At 47.3% G+C, this 19,556-nt stretch overlaps 1 protein-coding gene across 4 annotated transcripts in view; it reads left to right on the forward strand.

The window, feature by feature from the left end:
* SOCS5 (suppressor of cytokine signaling 5) overlaps nt 1-19,556 on the forward strand; it is a 59,196-nt gene that overhangs the window by 25,825 nt on the left and 13,815 nt on the right. For 2 of the 4 annotated variants that reach the window (XM_068116214.2, XM_068116215.2), the window contains exon 2: nt 13,552-18,008. The exons of 1 other annotated variant lie outside the window; for it this stretch is intronic. In XM_068116214.2, the coding sequence (XP_067972315.2) occupies nt 13,552-15,457 (1,906 nt within the window). In that variant the 3' untranslated portion in view covers nt 15,458-18,008. Of the gene's footprint in view, nt 1-12,096; nt 12,130-12,298; nt 12,453-13,551; nt 18,009-19,556 lie in introns of those variants that run through there. One more of the 4 variants, XM_068116216.2, reaches the window with a different exon arrangement.

Genomic DNA, 19,556 nt, shown 5'->3' on the forward strand with positions numbered 1-19,556 from the left:
TATTCCCTCACGGCCGATCCATATCCGTGATAAGTGTAGAGGCGTGCGCTCACCCAACTTCTCCTTAACCTTCTCTCGATAATTCTCATCCTCGCCCGTTGCATCATAGTACGCAGTGCAATGGGGTGGATTATCCTTTACGTTTTTTATCGAAATTTGGTGCAGTTGTAGCCAATCTCTCAGAACTGAACTGTCCAAACACACATTATCTATGATATGCGTCCAAGTAGCCAGAGCCCATTCATCCAAGCGCCACCAATACACGGTGGGGCCGGGCCGAGACAATGCCGTCATTACCAAGTCGCGTTTAGATTCCGCGACGTCTACGAAAACTCCCTCCTCTGTACATGAGATTTGACAGCCCAATCGGCACAACAAGTCCCGTCCCAACAAATTTGTCGGGGCGGTAGTGGTCATCAAGAACGCATGTTTAGCCTCCAGCGGGCCGCATGTTACTCGCACTTCCTCCGAAACAGGAAGCGCTTGGGGTAAGCCCGAAACACCCAGTATTTGAACATTCCTCGCTGTGGGGCGCAAAGAGGGCAATTGCCCCTTGTTAATTGTGCTGCGAGTCGCACCCGTATCTACGAGAAATTCTAATTGTCTTCCCTCCACGTCCAACATCAAGGTCGGTTCCTCTGCCGGTGTCATGGTCAAAAGAGGACACTCCTTGGGCGACCCGCCAGCGTCCCGTCAATAGGCCCCTCTATTGTATTGGGGCGGAAACCCCTTACGAGCCTTTGGGCAATCACGTATCCAGTGTCCCATTTGCTTGCAATAATGGCACGGTTCCTGCGGAACCGGTGGTGCGGAGGGCATAGGTCGTCCCTCTACAGCTCCCCTTCCGCCCAGCCGGCGTTCTGGCGGCCCCCACTGTGACTGGTTTACAGGTTGCCATTGCGGCGGACCCCGAGGTGGGGCCCAGTTCCCCCTTGGTCCATTCTGCATCCCACTATTGGGGGGTGGTCCAGGGGTTTGGAGAAGGGGTCTTGGTGGATACCAATTTTGGGGAGGGGGCCCTTGCACAGTCCAAGTTTGAGGGTTTTGAGGAGGAGGGGGAAGAGGGGGTGGTATTGTCCATTGTTGTTTTACCTCGTCCATATTAATTAGTCCAAAGTCTTCCTCAGTACAACCGTCGCAGTTTTCATTTTCGTGGTGGATCCACTCTCCGTTGGGGAATTGGCCCCTATAGAAAGAAGGCCAACAACTCCTCCTATGTTCCTCTAAACCTCGAACAGGCCCCCACTTCTGGCACTGTTCGCGTATGTAGTTCTGACTCTGATCCCCCTTTTTATTTTGATTAAATTGAGCCCGTTTCTCTTGGACAAACATTTGCAATATTTCCTCCTTAATATCCTTCTTCTCCTCTAGGGAGGAGCCCGGGCATTGTTCCAGTTTGTCGCATAATTCGTTGGTTGTCATTCCCTTCCAGCCGAAGAGAACGGACTGTACCTGTTTCTTTAATATCGGCCGAAGCCCCTCTATTAGATATTGATTTACCAATGGTTGGGGTAGCCCTCCCAGCTGCATCGGACCCAGTCCTCCCCAGCGCGCGATGGCCTTTTCCAACCTTTCTCGGTACTCTCCAATTGGTTCTCCTGGTTTTTGTTTTATGGCCCCGATTTTTCCCCAATCCGGACCCCCTGCTGGCAACAGCGCATGTTCGATGGCACCCAGCAGCCGGACCTTCAGTGCCTCCCATTGCACTAGTGTTATCTGGCCCGCTCCTGCTGCCCTTGGGTCGTCGTGCGGCCAGTGTGCTCTTAGTCTAGCCCTTTCCCATACTTTGGGTGGGAGCACGGATACTCCCATATGAGTTATGTCTCGATAGTCGCACTCGCCAGCTATAACCCAATTCGACATGGTTGGCACTATCTGTCGTGGATCCTCAATAAGCAAATGTTGAATCCTTTCCCGCATTACCGTTAAAGAAGATTCTTTCCATGGTACCCTTTCTCGAACCCCATGACCTGCTGCGTCAACTCCGATAACTTGTAGGGGGCACAATGTTTTCCTTCCCTCTATTTCCTGACATTCCAATGGGGTAGTTTGTGAGGTCTCTTTCCCATTACAGCCTACCAGTGAGGGGTATAACCCATCCTGTCCTATCGGTGGCGGGAACCCTGCGATGTCGGTCTCGTCATCTATTCCGTTAGCCCCGAGTTGTGCAAACGGTCTTCCCTGGCTCGGGTGGTTCTGGGGTATCTGGGGCGCGATGGTAGCGGGGTTATAGGGAGGTGGTGGCGGGAGCGCAGAAAGGATAGGTGGTGCCTGAAACCCCGGGACAGGGCTTAGGTCTGGGGCTGGGGAGGGTAGATTGGTCACTACTTCCCCTACCGCGGGGTCTGGGTTTTCAACGAGCGACATCAGTCGCGCGTTGGCCTGCCTCTCTATTTCTTTAAGCGCTTCATCCTGCACTTTATTCGCCTGTTTCCTCAGACCCTTGAGTTTTGTTACCTCACCGGCCAAGCTGGCCTGTTTCGACTTTGCGTGTCGCTTCATCGCTTCTTCCTTCCACCAACCAAAGACTTTCCAATAGTCAGGCGGGAAGTGTTTCGTGGCCTGTTCCAACTTTTCTAATGCCTCATACAACGCGTCCAATTATTTCCAGCGCAAAAGACCCTCCTTCGGGCCATGGTTCACCTAAATCCTTCGTCAGCGCAACCCATGACTTCCCTGGTCTCGCAGCATCATAGCCATACCTCCGAAACATAAAAAATGCTGGGGTATTTCTAAGCGGTTCACCTGCCTTTACAGTCTTATTACCCATCCTGTTCCCCATCCTAGGAAAATTTAGTTTACCGACGTAGCCTTGTACCCGTGAGGATCGCCCGCCTCGCGGTACAGCCGTCTACCTAACTCTGAGAGGCTCGCAGCCTTGTACCCATGAGGATCGCCCGCCTCGCGGTACAGCCACGCTACCTACTCTCCTGAGAGGATCGCCCGCCTACTCAGCCGTCTAACCTATCCTTACTGTGCTTTCCTGGCGTCCTACGCCCTTATAGTACTTCTAACCTTACTTATAATTCCAACGTCTCCCGGGTAGGTCTCGGATCGGGACGCCGCCCTTATCCTTACCCTCACAACCCAGAGATCTATTACTCCTTATCCACAGGCGCCCAACATGGGGCACTTCCCTTTACGTAACGTTACCCTGACGAGTCCATAAACAGTCAGTTGCTCCGGGACCCAAGCGGTCCGTATTTAAATTTAGGTTCGAGGATCAGGTCTGAGCAGGGAACGGAACAAACGGCACCCGAGCAAGAGAGTGGGTTTACAATTTGGACTGACCCCCAGGCTAAAAAGGAAAAACAAAAGAAAACCACCGCTCACCTGACCCGGATCAATTGCCAGCTGGTCTCTCACCACTCACTTGCCTGGGACCGCGTCCCGGACTGCACAGACTGATCCCACCGCTGCCACCACTTGTCGGATTGAGACTTAGAACTTAGGACTCAGAAGACTCAGAGAAAAGGAGCAACGGATATATTTATTAGAACTCGATTACACAAGCTTGCGGGAGCAGGTGTCGCAGGAAGGTTCACATGAAATGACCAACACTACAACAAGATGCTCTGAAATAATTCGATTTAAACTTGCTTTATATAAGGAATATCGGGTGTGGTTTTAGCTCACAAGATACAGAGACAGAATGGGCTCATTGGCCCTCCCACCATAGTCCCATCCTGTTGTTCAGTTAGTTAGAGGAAGCTCATCAAGGCCACTCATAGTTTAACTCAGATAAGGAGATGGTCAGCCATATGTGGCAACATGTTTACAACTTTCTGTATAGAAACCTTGGTTGGGAAAGTACAAAAGGAGGGGACACTCATAAATGTGTCAAATACAGGATATTGGCAAAGTCTAGAGGGAGGCTGAGAGATAACAGCTACCACCAAGGCCAGGGAAGGGGAACAAATTGGAGATTGTGCCCACACAGGCCAAGAGCTCACAAGCACAGAACTCCTTATTAGGATATTACACATCCTCAATGCACAAGAAAGGACTAAGTATTATAAAGAGTACAGCAATCAGTCAAAACAAAACATATAATTGGTTATACTTGGTAATTGGTAAAGCAGCAAGGATATACAAAGGGGGGGGGGGGGGGGGGCATTACAGCTCCCTACATATACATATATATATATATATATATATATTGCGTCGCAGGTTGTGAGCACAGTGCTGTCATTCTTGTTCTATAAAGCAGTTTCATATTGGGAATAATTTGTTGTAGACACAGCAGTATGGCTACCAACGTGCATTGCCATGCTGATAGGCACAAGGGCCCTCAACTGTAGTATTGTATCAAAGTCAGCAGCACAGCGTTATCCAAGCCACAATAAGACACCTTTATCAAGTGCCATCTGCTTTGTGATTTGGGGGAAAATATTGTTATGTCGGTAGGGTAGTGATATGTAGAGCCAGATAGATCTGTGTAGGTAACGTGCTTCGTCTGTCGCCGTAAGGAATGACCTTGTAATAAGTTCTTCATGTGTAGGCGTTTTGTCGGGTACGAGTATACTTGTGAGCATACCAGGATGTTCGAGTGATAAGTAGCATAGGGATTAAAGAGTAGCGCCCCTGTGTGTCCACACCTGGTTGTCAAACCTTTGTCCCTTTTGGCACCGCAACCACTTAGACACTTAGTTAGGATCTCCTTAGTGCAACATTAAATGACTCCCTTCCCTGACAGTGACTTCGGAAGGAACAGGCAAAGAAACCAGGCCGGGGCACCGCGGATGATGGCCGCCGCCAATTACACCTCTGACAGGCCTAACCACATCGAGTGCCACACGCTATCACCACGCTACAATCGCTACATGCTACGTGCTATCACCACACTACACGCTACGTGCTATCACCACACTACATGCTACGAGCTATCGCCACGCTACGGTCCTGTGATTGGTCGGCGCGCTGGGCGCGAACCTCCAGCCAACGAATGCGAGAGGCGCGAAGCTGGAAGGTTCGGTGGAAGTCGCTGGTTGGTAGCGCGCCAAGGCTGACGTCACTTTCAAGGTTATTTAAGAGCGTCCCGAACGCCATTTGCTCTCTTGGTGTTTGGACATCATTAAGTCTTGCAGCTTTTCTCTTTTCCTCTTCGTCTTGCGCAGCCCGAGTTGAGTGGAGTCATAGCCCGAGTGGAGTTCGCTTGCTTCTTGCACGTTTGCTTTGGGAGAGCTGACTGGGACGTGGCAGGCCGATCGTGTGTGAAGATCGACCTCGCTTGGAGCCGCTAGCCTGCGTTGGACACGCGGTGCTTTTCCTGCTGTGGGACCTCGTGGTGCTTGGAGCGGTGCTTGTGCTTGGAGCGGTGCTTTGGAGCTTGGAGCGAGGCCTTGTGGCGCTTGGAGCGAGGCCTGGTGGTGCTCGGAGGCGGACAGAGAGGGCCACGTGGGACGTCGGCGGACACGACTACAAGACTGCAGACAGATAAGCTCGCACCCCACATTACCCAATTACATGACGAACGTGTTCTTTTATTAATTCTTCCCTCGTCCTGTTTCTGATATCTGTGTGTGGGGACGTCCTGATTTAGGACATTTTATTACCGGCGTGTGCTTTTTCCTGTCCTTGCCTTTTTACTTTAATAAACCCTTGTATTACTTTCCATCCCCTTTTAAACCTGTGCCCGGTTGAGTTGATTCCCTTACAGGACCGAAGGGTTCGTTGAAGGTAAGCTTTTGCCGCAGCCTTCCATTGTCCTTCTTCCTCCTGTGCGGCATAGTAAAATCCGTGTTTGGTTGTTGCCTCCGAATAAACCGTTTAGGCCTATCTGCGACCTTCTGGTGTTAACCGGAGTCGCACGACAACTGGTAGTCAGAAGTGAGATTGAACCCTGAATAAAATTGGTGTCAGAGTGTGGAGAATTTGAACGCAAATTTTTTTAGTCGGAGGCGATAAATTTGTATAGTCGATTGGACTACGAGACGCTGACTGTGCGTCATTAAATTTAATTTTATTCCTATTGTAAAGCCATGCGGGGAAGCTACTCATTCTTACAGATGGAAGAGATGAGCGATATGGCGGAAGGAAGGATGGAAGATGCGGGAACTAGTGGGAGTGAGTCGGACGTAGCTGGGGTTGAGAATAGTATTGGAACATTCCCCGCCGTTGGGACGGCCCCGATATCCGAGCAGCCATGGGATCGATTCTTTATGGAAATGAAGGCTCAGGGTGAGCAATTGGTTGCCCGGTCAAATTGGGGGATTGGAAAATAACATGAAAGAAATGAAGGATGGGTTGGAAAATAAAATGGGAGAAATGAAAAACAAAATGGATGCCCAAAAGGATGATATGAAGGCTCAGGGTTAGCGATTGGGAAATCAAATTGAGGGATTGAATAACAAAATGGAGTCCAAGGGTAGTGAACTAAAAGGAGAAATGAGGAGATTTGGCACCAATGGGGCGCAGGAGAAGCCAAGGGTGGCAGATCGGAACGAGAAGTGGGGAGAGAGAAGACTTCATTCCACAGATGAAGCCAATCGGAACGGGGCGAAGCCAAATTGGCAAATTTTTTTTTTTTTTTTTTTTTTGTATACAGAATCGAGGCTCGTGAAAGAGCTAACATTTATCACACAAACAAATCAAACAGACAAACAAAATATATAAAAAGAGGGAGCGGTAGACAAGATGGGGAGAGAAGGGGAAGCACACAAACACAACATTTGAGAGCAGGGACATCGGGAGATGTGTGGGAGGTAGAGGGCTTGGGGGGAGGAGGCGTGGGAGGGGGGGGAGGAGGGGGTGGGAGAAGTATAAAACACAAGGACACCAAGGACTTCCAGGAAAGAAGTTGGTATTTCAAAAAAGTGGATTTGGGGTGAAATTAGCGGGGGTAGAAAAGATCAAGGTTTTGGATGGGGGAAGATAAGAGATGGTGGTGAACAGCTGTTTTAAAGACCTGGAGGGAGGAGTGAGATTGAAGAGAGTGAGGGAGTTTGTGCCAGAGGTGGGAGAAAAGAGGAATGAAGGAGTGAAGGTGAGCAGAGAGTCTTGATTTTGGCAGTTTAACCATAAGAGGGTTGCAGGCAGATCTTGTGCGACCTGTAGGAATATTTGGGGGACAAAGCACAGACAGAGCTGGGGGAGCTAGGCCGGAGAGGAGTCTGTAGAAGACAGAAAGACCACCAACCTGCCTGCGGTGAGTGAGTGAAAGGCCCTCGGAGTTGGCTGCATCACGGGAGATTCCAATGATTCCGAAAGCTTTGGTTTCAACAGCGTGAAGCCGAGATAGGTGTGAGGCAGGAGCACCAGCCCAGAAGGGAGAACAGTATTACATTGAGCTGCAGATGAAAGCCTTGTATGTGGTGAGGAGCTCAGGTATGCCAAGGAAGGACTTTGCACGACAGAGGATGCCCAGTCGGCGACTGGCTTTGGAGGCCAGCTTGGAAATGTGGTTTTCCCAGGAAAGATCATGGCAGATAGTGAGACCCAAAAGCAGGAGTGACAGAACTTCTTGGAGAGGATTGTTCAGAAAGTAGATGGGAGGGTTGTCCAGTTGGTCTTTTCAGAGAGACATTGTCAGGATTGAAAGACATGTTCCACTTGTTTGACCAGTCTGTGATTTGTCCAGGTCTGCAGAGAGTGAGGAGGCCGCAGACTGCCGATCTGAGGGATGAGGTATGGAGAGGCAGAGAGTCGAGTCATCAGCAAAGAGATAGAGAGGATTTTCCAAAGAGTCGGAGAGATCATTGATGAAGACCAGAAAAGGCGCAGGGCCCAGAACACTGCCGTGGGGAGCTGCAGCCTGAACAGGAATGGGAATGAATGAATGAATGATCGTTTTAAGGCCATTTTCCCCGCTAGAGCGGGGGTTAGCCTTGCGGGCCCCATGACAATCATGGTTCCCTGTTTGAGGCAATGTTTTTATGGGCGGATGCCCTTCCTGACGCCAACCCTTGGTCGCCTCTTACGATGCGCAGGGATACGGTGTACCTATTCTAAATCGGGGTACACACCGTGATCATTCATCCCAGCAAGCTGGTACTCAATTTGCCGACCTCGGAAGGATGACAGGCTGAGTGAACCCCCCTGGTGTTAATTCAGCTATCGACCGGGATTTGAACCCAGGATCCTGGGATCCCAAGCCGGCACCGTAACCGCTAAGCCAACACCAGGCTTCTCGGATCCTAGGATCCAAGGGGAGATGAGAGAAATCCATTCAGGGTCACACGTTGACTACGACCAGAGAGGAAGTCCGCAAGCCATGCATGGAGATTTCCATGGATACCATAGGAGGAGAGTTTGGTGAGCAGAGCGGGGTGCCAGACCGTATGGAAGGCACATCTTATGTCAAGGGAGACGGCTCTGCTTTCCTGTTTGGCATGAAGGACCTCCATCCATTGTTGAGACAGCAGAAGCAGCATGTCCAGAGTAGAGTGACCTGGTCTGAGTCCAAATTGATGATCAGAGATCATGCCATTGGAGAAGAGGAAGGATTTGATATCCGAAGCAATGATGGATTCCATGACTTTGCTGGTGATTGGGAGCAGGCTGATTGGTCTGTAGTTGCAAGGATCTGTTTTTGCATCTTTTTTGTGTAAAGCGGTGATGTTGGCTGCTTTCTAAGCAGATGGCAGATGACCTTGAGCAAAAGAGGGTGAAGAGAACAGAGAGAGGGAGTGAAGGAGCGGCAGAGCAGGATTTTAGGACACGTGGGCTGATGCCGTCTGGTCCAGTTGCAGAATCAGAGTCGAGGTTTGACAAAAACTTCTCCACTTTGTCACGAGAGAAGGACACAGAGTCCTGGAGCAGCTGGGTTCGACTGGGAAAGGTGGGTACAGAAAGAGATGGGTTCGGGACACAAGATTTTGAGGCAAACACAGAATTGAGGCATTCGGCTTTTTCACGTGCGGAGTCAGCTGTGTAGCCATTTGAGGTAATGGAGGAGATGGAGGGGGAACAAACACCAGAAACAGATTTGACCAGATGCCACCAGGATTTGGAAGAAGGAGACTGGTTTGAGAGTAGAGAGATATTGTTTCCTGGCTCTCCTGAGGGTAGACACACACTTGTTCCGAGCTTTGTGGAAGGAACTGAGATTGCTTTCAGTTGGATTTGCCTTCCAGGAGGCCTAGGGAAGTTGTTTCAGGGCAACTGCCCCACCACAAGCTTCAGTGTGTCATGGACGGGGAGGAAGGGTATGACAACTGAAGATGAGATGGGATAAATCTGTGCATGAGAGAGAGCAGTTTACTTTGGAAGAATTCCCAGGAAGAGTTGATGTCAGAGGCAGTGGAGATGAGTGACAAGTCCAGATGATTGATGGCTGCTTGAAGACGATGCTTGCTTTATTATTACTATTACGAAAATGATACTACTGAAACGATACACTACTTTATTTAGAAACCTTCGCTTAATTTGTCTGAAACGACCCGAAGGTAGGCATGCAGCTTTAGGCCGATACATACCGTTTTGTTGGAAGAGCCGTAATGCCTATGCTTTTGACATTTGATGGTCATTTTAACAATCGGTTTGTTTGTGTTCCACACTGAATGAAAAACGTAATGGTAGAGCATGGCGATTGTGATATATGACAGGTTCGACGATATGTTCGGCCTGAACGAATTGGAATCAGAATGGCGGAGTGTGGAGAGTCAACTGTTGTACCGCCATAATGACATCAGACGTAATCACATCACCCTGTCATGTGACCAGATCCTCAGCTCTGATTGGTATACGTTTGAAGGGACATACATACATTCGGACGGACAAACACCATTCCAGACGGCTTTTCCCTTTGGGCTACTTCGTAAAAATCAACTTGACCAGTAGCAACTGCTGTTGGCATGGTCACTCACAGCGTGGCTCACCCATGGATCAGGTAGAGTGTAAAACTGACCAAACAAATTATTGCAACTGCTGCCTTGAAGCTCTTTGGTGTTTGGACATTTGATTTGTATACAACTGTGGGCACTTGGTCACATATTTTCAAGGAGATTAGTATTAATATCATTTCTTTTTGAACATGCATTTGCTGAAATCACTTGCTTGTTTGACAGTAGCAGATGTGCATAACAGTGGGAATTTTTCAGTGTGGTACTTCCCTCTGATATTACCAAAGCAATGCTTTAAACTTTGGCTCCCGTTCTGCAAGCTCTATAAATACTGTGTTGTATTGGACAATAGTAACTAAAACCCTGGTGTTGGGTTAGCGGCTAGGGTGCCGGCTTAGGATCCTAGGATCCTGGGTTCGAATCCAGGTCGATCGCTGAATTAACGCCAGGGGGGTTGACTCAGCCTGTCATCCTTCCGAAGTCGGCTAATTGAGTACCAGTTCACTGGTAATTCCCTGTCTGTCGTTAAAGGCGGCAAAAAGGGTTGGCGTCAGGAAGGGCATCCGGCCGTAAAACATTGCTTCAAAAAGGGGACCGAAAAACAACAACCACGGTTCCCGAAAAAGGCCAACCCCCGCTTTGTGGGGAAAAATGGCCTCTAAAGGTAGTTATTTTTTTTTTTAAATATTGGACAAAGGTGTGATTTCCACTTGCTAATGTAATCTATATACCCAGAGAGGACAATAACATGACCCTTCCTGCCACTCTCCTAGGGAGTGGGTGTACTAGTCATATAAATATGATAATTATCCCAGGCTTGATGGCACGTGCACAGAGTGCAGGAAATTTCTTCCATCTGTAAAGCTTGCATGCGCGTTCATACACAGCCATGCAGTTTGTCGTCAACTTGTCATTGAAGTTCGACAGAAATCGAATAAAGTTTGTGATTAAAAATATAAATATACATTTTTTTTAAAGTACTGTTATAAAAACGTTTTATCCTCGCCAAAGGAGAGGGTATTGCATTTGGGTATTTTTGGCCATATGTTTGCACAAAATATGCTAACGTAGGCCACAAATGCCACCTAGTGGCAACCCATCGTACACATTATCATTTTTTCAACCGAGTATCTCGCCAAAGTCTGTACAATTATACTGTGAGTACCTCTATAAAATAAAATATGTGCAATTAGAATGCGAGTACATCTATAAAATACGTACTGTACTATAAAACCACACAAAGCAAGACTGGGCAAGGATATGCCATCTTTGATTACCTCCATCAACAAAGGTGGATGGAGGTTATATTTTCACCCGTGTCCGTTTGTCTGTCTGTCTGTGAACAAGATATCTCAAAAAGTTGTGGATGGATTTGGATGAAATTTGGCGACGAGGCCACTCTACCGAGTATGTGGCAAGGACGAAATGATTAGATTTTGCTGAGGATTCGGATCCAGATAGTAGAATTTTAAAAAGTGATTCTTCACCATTGGGAGATAGGGCCAAAAACGATATGAATATGAATGAATGAATGATCGTTTTAAGGCCATTTTCCCCGCTAGAGTGGGGTTTAGCCTTGCGGGCCCCATGACAATCATGGTTCCCTGTTTGAGGCAATGTTTTTATGGCCGGATGCCCTTCCTGACGCCAACCCTTGGTCGCCTCTTACGATGCGCAGGGATACGGTGTACCTATTCTAACCGGGGTACACACCGGGATCATTCATCCCAGCAAGCTGGTACTCAATTTGCCGACCTCGGAAGGATGACAGGCTGAGTCAACCCCCCTGGCGTTAATTCAGCGATCGACTGGGATTCGAACCCAGGATCCTAGGATCCCAAGCCGGCACCCTAACCGCTAAGCCAACACAAAAAACGATATATAGCAGGATATCTCAAAACGTTAGATGGATTTGGACAAACTTGGTGGACCGGTTGGGTGTGTTACAAGGACGATTCAATTCGTTTTTGGTGAAGATCTCAATATGGATTCGGATACAAAAATGATTTAATGTTTAAGTGATTCTTCAGCGATAAGCGAAGAATATAACGATATATAACATGATATTTAAAATAAGTTATGGATGAATTATGACAAAACTAGGTGAATGAGTTGGTTAGGTGACGAGAACAAGCCGATTACATTTTGGCTAAGGTCCGAATCCAGATCCGGCCTATCAGTGGGATACAAAACAAACTGTTCAGCTTGTCGGAGGTATGCACTCTACCGAGTGCCGTTCTCGTTTTGTTTTCTGTAAACATAGAGACACAATGTGCTTTTCATAATGCTTTAATTTGGTCTCATCTGTCCACAGGACATTCTCCCAGAAGGATTCTGGCTTGTTCAGGTGTGTTTTGGAAAACTGCAGTCGAGCTTTCTTATGTCTCTCTCTCTCAGCAGTGGGGTCCTCCTGGGTCTCCTACCATAGAACCCCCTTTCATTGAGTTGGCAATGCATGGTGCGAGTTGAAACTGTCGTACCTTGTGTCTGAAGGTCAGCTTGAATCTGTTTGGCAGATGACCGAGATGCTTTCTCCACCGTTCGAAAAATCCTTCGTTGCAATCTTCGATCAAGTTTTATCTTGCAGCCACATCCAGGGAGGTTGGCTACAGTGCCATGGGCCTTAAACTTCCTGATGACATTGCACACGGTGGACACAGGAACATGAAGGTCTCTGGAGAAGGACTTGTAGCCTTGAGATTGTCCATGCTTGGCTTACAATCTTGTGTCTGACCTCCTCAGACAATTCTCTGGTTTTCTTTCTTTTCTCCATACTCATTGCGGTACACACAGTGACACAAAACAGCAGAATGACTCCTTTTCTCTATTCAAAGTGGTTGAATGAGTGATTTTTATATTGCAGGCACCTCAACTCACCACAGGTGAGTTCAATTCCAAAGTAAAGGAGAATCACCTGCTTGAAATCGAATTTTTAAACAACTTCTAAAAGGTGCCAATAATATTGTCCGGGCCATTTTATGATTTCTGTGTGGAATAAGCTAAGATTTAGTAATTTTTTCAGCTTTTTTTTTGTTTTGTTCCACTGCAAACCCAAGAAATGCATATGTGGATACCAAAATATTTTTTCCTTTCAACAATTTTCTGGAAGAAATGGTGCATTATTTGAAAAACGTGCAAGGGGTGCCAATATTTTTGGCCATGACTGTATATAAACACGCCTATATATGTACAGTATTAATGATAGTGTATGAGCTCTACTTCTTGCCAAAGATGCATCAGCAGGCCTTTCTGGGACACTTTTTTTTTTTTTCCTTTCTGAATGAGTTTGTGCAGACTACTGTGAGTGGGTGCATTTCAGGATGTTGTGTGAACCTGCGACTGGAGACAAATGTTAATTACCCATTGGTTTAATAATTTGTCCTTATCATGGACAGTACAGTAACTCCACTGTTTTTTTTTTTTGTTTTTTTTTTTTGGTATACTGAATCGAGGCTCGTGAAAGAGCTAACATTTATTTCACAAACAAATCAACCAGACAAATAAAATATACAAAAAGAGGGAGTGGAAGACAAGATGGGGAGAGAAGGGGAAGCACACAACCACAACATTTGAGAGCAGGGAGAAGTGTGGGAGGGAGAGGGCTTGGGGGGAGGAGGCGTGGGAAGGGGGGGGGGGGGGGAGGGGAGAGAACTCCACTGTTTGTTGGCTAGTAATGAAATTCCTCAAGCAGTATGGATTTAAAGTTGTCATCTTCCCAAAGGACATTTTACTTGTATTTATTCTCCTCCTCCCCTTGTCCCTCCCTCAGATCTACCTTTTCATCTGTTGCCTTGTGGCTGATGGAGCAGGCAGGCAAAACGTGGAACTCACTGCAAAAACGATGTCACAGCCTATTCTTGGAACGTGAGCGACGCACTCCAAGGGAGAGAGCTTGGTCATTGTCAACCTCAACGCAGTCTGCATCTGTAGATGTGGCTCCTGAGCGAAGTTCTGAGAGAGATTGTGTCATGGATGAAGAACATACTGTAACTTTGGGGGGCAGTGCTGATGTGTGTAGGCCACGTGTGGCTAAAGGGGCCGGTGTTGGGATGCTACGCGATTCCTACTTTCGATTTGCACCATGGACAAGTCGGAAAAAAAGGCCATCAGAAAAACAGACTGTTGAAGAAAAGCAACCAGAAGAGTATCACAAGAGGATGAGAGAGGGTAATTATAAAGAAGAGGATGATGCACATGTAGTTCTGTCAAAGAAAAACAATCGGCTTTTAGAGGAAGGAGAGGATGGGGAAGAAAACTTTGCTTGCAATGGTGCTGAACAGCCGCTTGCAGTGTTTGTTTCCACACAAGGACAGCAAAATTCACAAGAAAATGACTTTGTAGATCGTGTGTGTATTGAACACACATTCCCATCACATCCACCTCGTCCTGCTACGCTGCGGCAGCGCTTCAGCGAAACGGTGGCTCACTGTTTCCCAACTCGATGGGTACGGGTACAAGATGAATCGCTGAGGCCAACCCCATCGCATCGGAAAATCCATCTCTCAGAGCTTATGCTGGACCATTGTCCCTTCCCTGCAGGATCAGAACTGGCACGAAAGTGGTATCTGATCAAGAGACACACAGCACCTCTGTCACGGGGCCCTTCATCACCAAATGAGACTGGTAGTGCCACTCCTGCCACGCCTATTGGAGAGGACGAGGAGGATGCTTTAAGAGAGCGCCGGCGGAGGAGCATTGAGGAAGGAGTCGAGCCCCCACCACATGCACACATCCACACAGTGGAGGCCTCTGTGCAGGTAAATCCGTTGTATCGTCTTGGGCCTAAACTTGCTGCTGGAATGGGTGAGTTACTTGTAAATGGTGAAGGAGGCTCCGCCACTATTACTGTTCCTGGCACATCGTGGCTGCCAACAGTGGAAGATCAGGAGGATGATATCACTGAGGAAGATGAGGTAGGGTTGGAGCAGGAAGAGACCAGTTGCCAGGCGGAACCACCAGAGGAAGAGAGGCGTGCCGTTACAACTGGTGCATCGCTTTGCTTATACCCGTGGAGAAGTAGATCGCGTGATGACAGTATCACATCAACTGGGACAGTCAAACCTCTTGCTTTGATACAGCAGCCTGCCATCACCCAGCAAATGCTTCCTGGTGTGGCAAGTGCAACCCTGAATCACCGTGCACATACACAGATTGATTATATCCACTGCTTGGTGCCAGACCTGCTGGAGATTACACGTAGCACCTTCTACTGGGGTGTTATGGATCGTTATGAAGCTGAGGCATTGCTTGAAGGCAGGCCTGAGGGCACTTTCCTCCTGCGTGATTCTGCTCAGGAGGACTACCTCTTCTCTGTGAGCTTTCGGCGCTACGGACGGTCACTGCATGCTCGTGTTGAGCAGTGGAATCACAACTTCAGCTTTGATGCGCATGATCCCTGTGTGTTCCATGCACCAACAGTCACGTCACTTCTCCGTCACTACAAGGAGCCAAGCGCTTGCATGTTTTTTGAGCCATTACTCGCAACACCGCTTTGTCGGACGTTCTGTTTTGGGCTTCAGCGCCTGTGTCGCGCTGCCATCTGCCAACGGCTCACATATGATGGAATTGAGACCCTTCCACTGCCTCACACACTAAAGGAGTACTTGCGCGAGTACCACTACAAACAGAAGGTCCGGGTTTGCAGGTTGGATCAGGTTCATAGCTATGTTAAGTAGAGGCCCTTCTTGTAATAACTACTTCCAGATTGCTTTGGCTCCCAACAAATGTTGTACCATTGTTGATTGTCTCACAGTGCTGTAATGTTTTTGTCCTATCCTCCGTGCTGCCAGGACTTCTCTCAGTCTTGCAATTGAGTGTATATCGTGAATTTACTTTTGCTCGATGCTTTGGTGAGTTCTGCAAATGTGATGCCTGAGTTTATTATTATTATTATTATTTGTTTTTTTTTTTGTTTTTTTTTTAACTTCGCGCCTTGCCAATATGCATTGACAAAGGCTATGTGCAATTGTAGGTGTTGAGGCAGCACATTGTAGGTAGTGTGTGACAGTAGGCAAGTGAAGTCAGAACTGTGAAAGAAGTGGAATGGATATCCTATATGACATGCACTCCACTTTTCTTGCAGCATTTGTTGTTACCACAGTACACAGCAGCACGTTTCTGCTGTTGCTTTTAAAGAAAAAAGAAAAAAAAAGGGGGGGGGGGAACGTTTGTGCTAAAGGGCTTTGAATGAAGAAGGACAATAGTAGATGCTGTTGAGCAGGAGTTGAATGTTTGCACTGAATTGGTTGGGATCAAACTACCCACCATGTTGGCCTCCCAGAGGTGGATCATCATGAGCTGAAACGTTATTCATTCATGTCTCCAAACCTCCATCCCCCTTCCCTGAAAACGAGCTGTGGTGCAACATATTTTCCTTTTGTTTCTCTCTTCAAAATGAACATCTTTTTATTTTATTTTCCCATCTCTTTGTACCTAACCTTTTCTTTTTTGCACTCATTTTTTTTTCACTTTTCCCACTTTTTTGTTTCTTCCCTTCCGATTGTGTTTTATCCCTTTTTTGTATTTGTCCATTTAACATTTCAATGAAATGCTGCAGCATTTTGCAATTTGTTGGAGTGCATGCTGAACCCCCGTCTGAATCCTGTAATGGGTCGGGATGGGTGGATAGGTGTGCAGTGTGGAGGAAGGATAGCAGAGAAAATAACATGATGGCAGGCAGAAACGGAATGGCATCGGTTTAAAAGCATTTTGAGGTATTTACTGTTGGGAGAAGGCCAAAGAGAGCAGAGAAATTGTCAATGCGTCTGTAAGACTTATCCGAGTGGTGGAACTTTATGCACATTGAGGGCTGCCCTACAGGCTTGCCTCTGTTGACCTACGACTTAACATATTGTAGAGAGGCATTTTCTCACTTCGACAAATTATATTCCATACCGAGCGAGAGATGATCAGAAGCTGAAGTGAAAACTGAGCAGTGGCTTGCACAAAGGTATTTTATTCGTTGTCTCAAGCCATTATTGTTCGATATGCCAAAGGGGGGTTTCAATACTTCTTATGGCATGATCATGCATGTCCTGCCGTTGGCCACCATGAACTCAAATGTTCCTTGTGATGATTGATAATTTCTGTGCGTGAGATTTCACCACCAACAACTGAAATATTTTTCTCCCCTGCTGCCCAGCTCTCTCCGTCTCTTTCTCTCTCTCAGTCACTCAGTCTCTCTGTCTGTCTCTGTCCATTCCTGTCTCTGTCTGTCCATCTCTCTCTCTCGCTGTCCATCTCTCTCTCCCTCTCCCCCTCTCTCCCCCTCTCTCTCCATCTCTCTCTCCATCTCTCTCTCCATCTCTCTCTCCATCTCTCTCTCCATCTCTCTCTCCATCTCTCTCTCCATCTCTCTCTCTCTCTCCATCTCTCTCGCTGTCCATCTCTCTCGCTGTCCATCTCTCATCTCTCTCTCGCTGTCCATCTCTCTCGCTCTTTCTCTCTCGTTGTCCATCTCAGTGTGTTTGTGTGTGTGGTGCTGTCAGGAAGAGTTTTAACCTTTTTTTGGGGGGGGGGGGAGGTGGGGAGGAGGCGCAGGTGGGTTTCTTATTGAGTCCTGCAGACTGTAAAGTTCGTTTACGTGCATTATGAGAATATGTTGAGAGGTATCGTTGTGGTGTTGTTAAAAAGTAAAGAAGAGTTGTATGATAAATGAATCCATGCAATGATGTTTGAGCACGCCATGCAATTGAGATGTTTTGTCGGACATATATTGAGCCCAGTGCATTTATTGAGTTGCTCATGGGTAATACTTTTTTACTTTTTAATTTTCTTGATGAATGTTCATACAGGGTACTACTTGAATGTGAGCCTCAACGCCACTTTGTGGTGTTTGAAGACAATTTAAGGTAGTAATTGTTTGGCAGCAGGGCAGAGGAAAAGAGCATTGCTGGCATTGGGTTTGGAATAATTGTTTGTTTATGGGTCTGTGTTTTTTTTTTTTCTGCCTTGTCTGCTCTCATCTATATCTGCATTTCTCTAAAAAGCTGGTATTTTATCTGACCAATGGGATGGCAGTGTCTGATGGGCTGCAATTTATGTTCACAATGTAGAAATCCCAGACTAACTTGTGCCCTTGGATCCCCCTCCCACTCCATACCCCCTCCTTTCCCCCTTTATGCCAAATTTTTGGATGGCACTTACCTGTTTCTTGTTGATACAAACCCTGCAGCTACAGACTCATAAACTTCATGTTACTGGATATAAAACATGCATATACAAGTTCTTGCTGGTGTGGTGTCACTTTTTATTTGTGGGCATGTTTATTGCCTAGTCATGAACTTGATTGGTATCTTCCAAACGTTGTCGGTTTGAATCCAGCTGAAGGTTGGCAGTAAATCCTTAATTATTGTACACCGCCCCTTTCCTATTTCATCGCTAGGCACCAAAGGGGGCTCGGCGAAAGGGAGTACTCGGTTTTCACTCTGTTTCTTCGTTTGTTTTCTTTCTTTTTTTGGTTGTTTGTCCGGGAAAAATCTCAGCCATCCTTTGACCTGGAAAGCTGAAATTTTCCGAGCTCAAAGGATGGCTGAGTTAGCATGTGCTTTGGCAAAAACTGTATTTTCCGCAGCACATCTGATCATGTGCTTGTTAAAGTGGATATCTGGCATTTCAGTCTGGCATTTCACTCAGGCCAACTAGCACGATCTTCAAGCAGCCATCAATCATCTGGACTGGTCTCCCATCTCAACTGCCTCTGACATCAACTCATCCTGGGAATTCTTCCAAAGTAAATTGCTCTCTCTCATGCACAGATTTATCCCATCTCGTCTTCAGTTGTCATACCCTTCCTCCCGTCCATGGTACACGGAATCTTGTGGTGAGGCTGTTGCCCAGAAACAACTTGCCTTCGTCTCCTGGAAAGTAAATCCAACGGAAGGAAATCTAATTTCCTTTCACAAAGCCCGAAACAAGTGTGTGTCCACCCTCAGGAGAGCCAGGAAACAATATCTCTCTTCTCTCAAGACAACTCTCAAACATGTCTCCCTCTTCCAAATCCTGGTGGCGTCTGGTCAAATCTGTTTCTGGTGTTTGTTCCCCCTCCATCCCCTCCCTTACCTCAAACGGCTACACAGCTGACTCCGCACGTGAAGCTGAATGCCTCAACTCTGTGTTTGCCTCAAAATCTTGTGTCCCAAACCCATCTCTCTCTGTACCCAGTTGTACCCAGCTGCTCCTGGACTCTGTGTCCTTCTCCTGACAAGGTGGATAGGTTTCTGTCAATCTTCGACTCTAATTCTGCAACTGGACCAGATGGCATCAGCCCACGGGTCCTAAATTCCTGCTCTTCCGCTCTTTCACACCTTCTCTCTGTTCTCTTCACCCTCTCGTTTGCTCAAGGTCATCTGCCATCAGCTTGGAAATCAGCCAACATTATCGCTTTACACAAAAAAGGGGCAAAAACAGATCCTTGCAACTACAGACCAATCAGCCTGCCCCAAATTATCAGCAAAGTCTTGGAATCCATCATTGCTTTGGATATCAAATCCTTCCTCTTCTCCAATGGCTTGATCTCTGATCCTCAATTTGGTTTCAGACCAGGTCACTCCACTCTGGACATGCTGCTTCTGCTGTCTGAACAATGGATGGAGGTCCTCAATATCAAAGGAAATTAGAGCTGTCTCCCTTGACATATCACGTGCCTTCGACATGGTCTGGCACCCCGCTCTGCTCACCAAACTCTCCTCCTATGGTGTCAATGGAAATCTCCACGCATGGCTTGCGGACTTCCTCTCTGGTCATGGTCAACGTGTGGCCCTGAATGGGTTTCTC

Source organism: Myxine glutinosa, chromosome 5, assembly GCF_964187855.1.
Source record: "Myxine glutinosa chromosome 5, kmMyxGlut1.1, whole genome shotgun sequence".
Classification (NCBI taxonomy): domain Eukaryota; kingdom Metazoa; phylum Chordata; class Myxini; order Myxiniformes; family Myxinidae; genus Myxine; species Myxine glutinosa.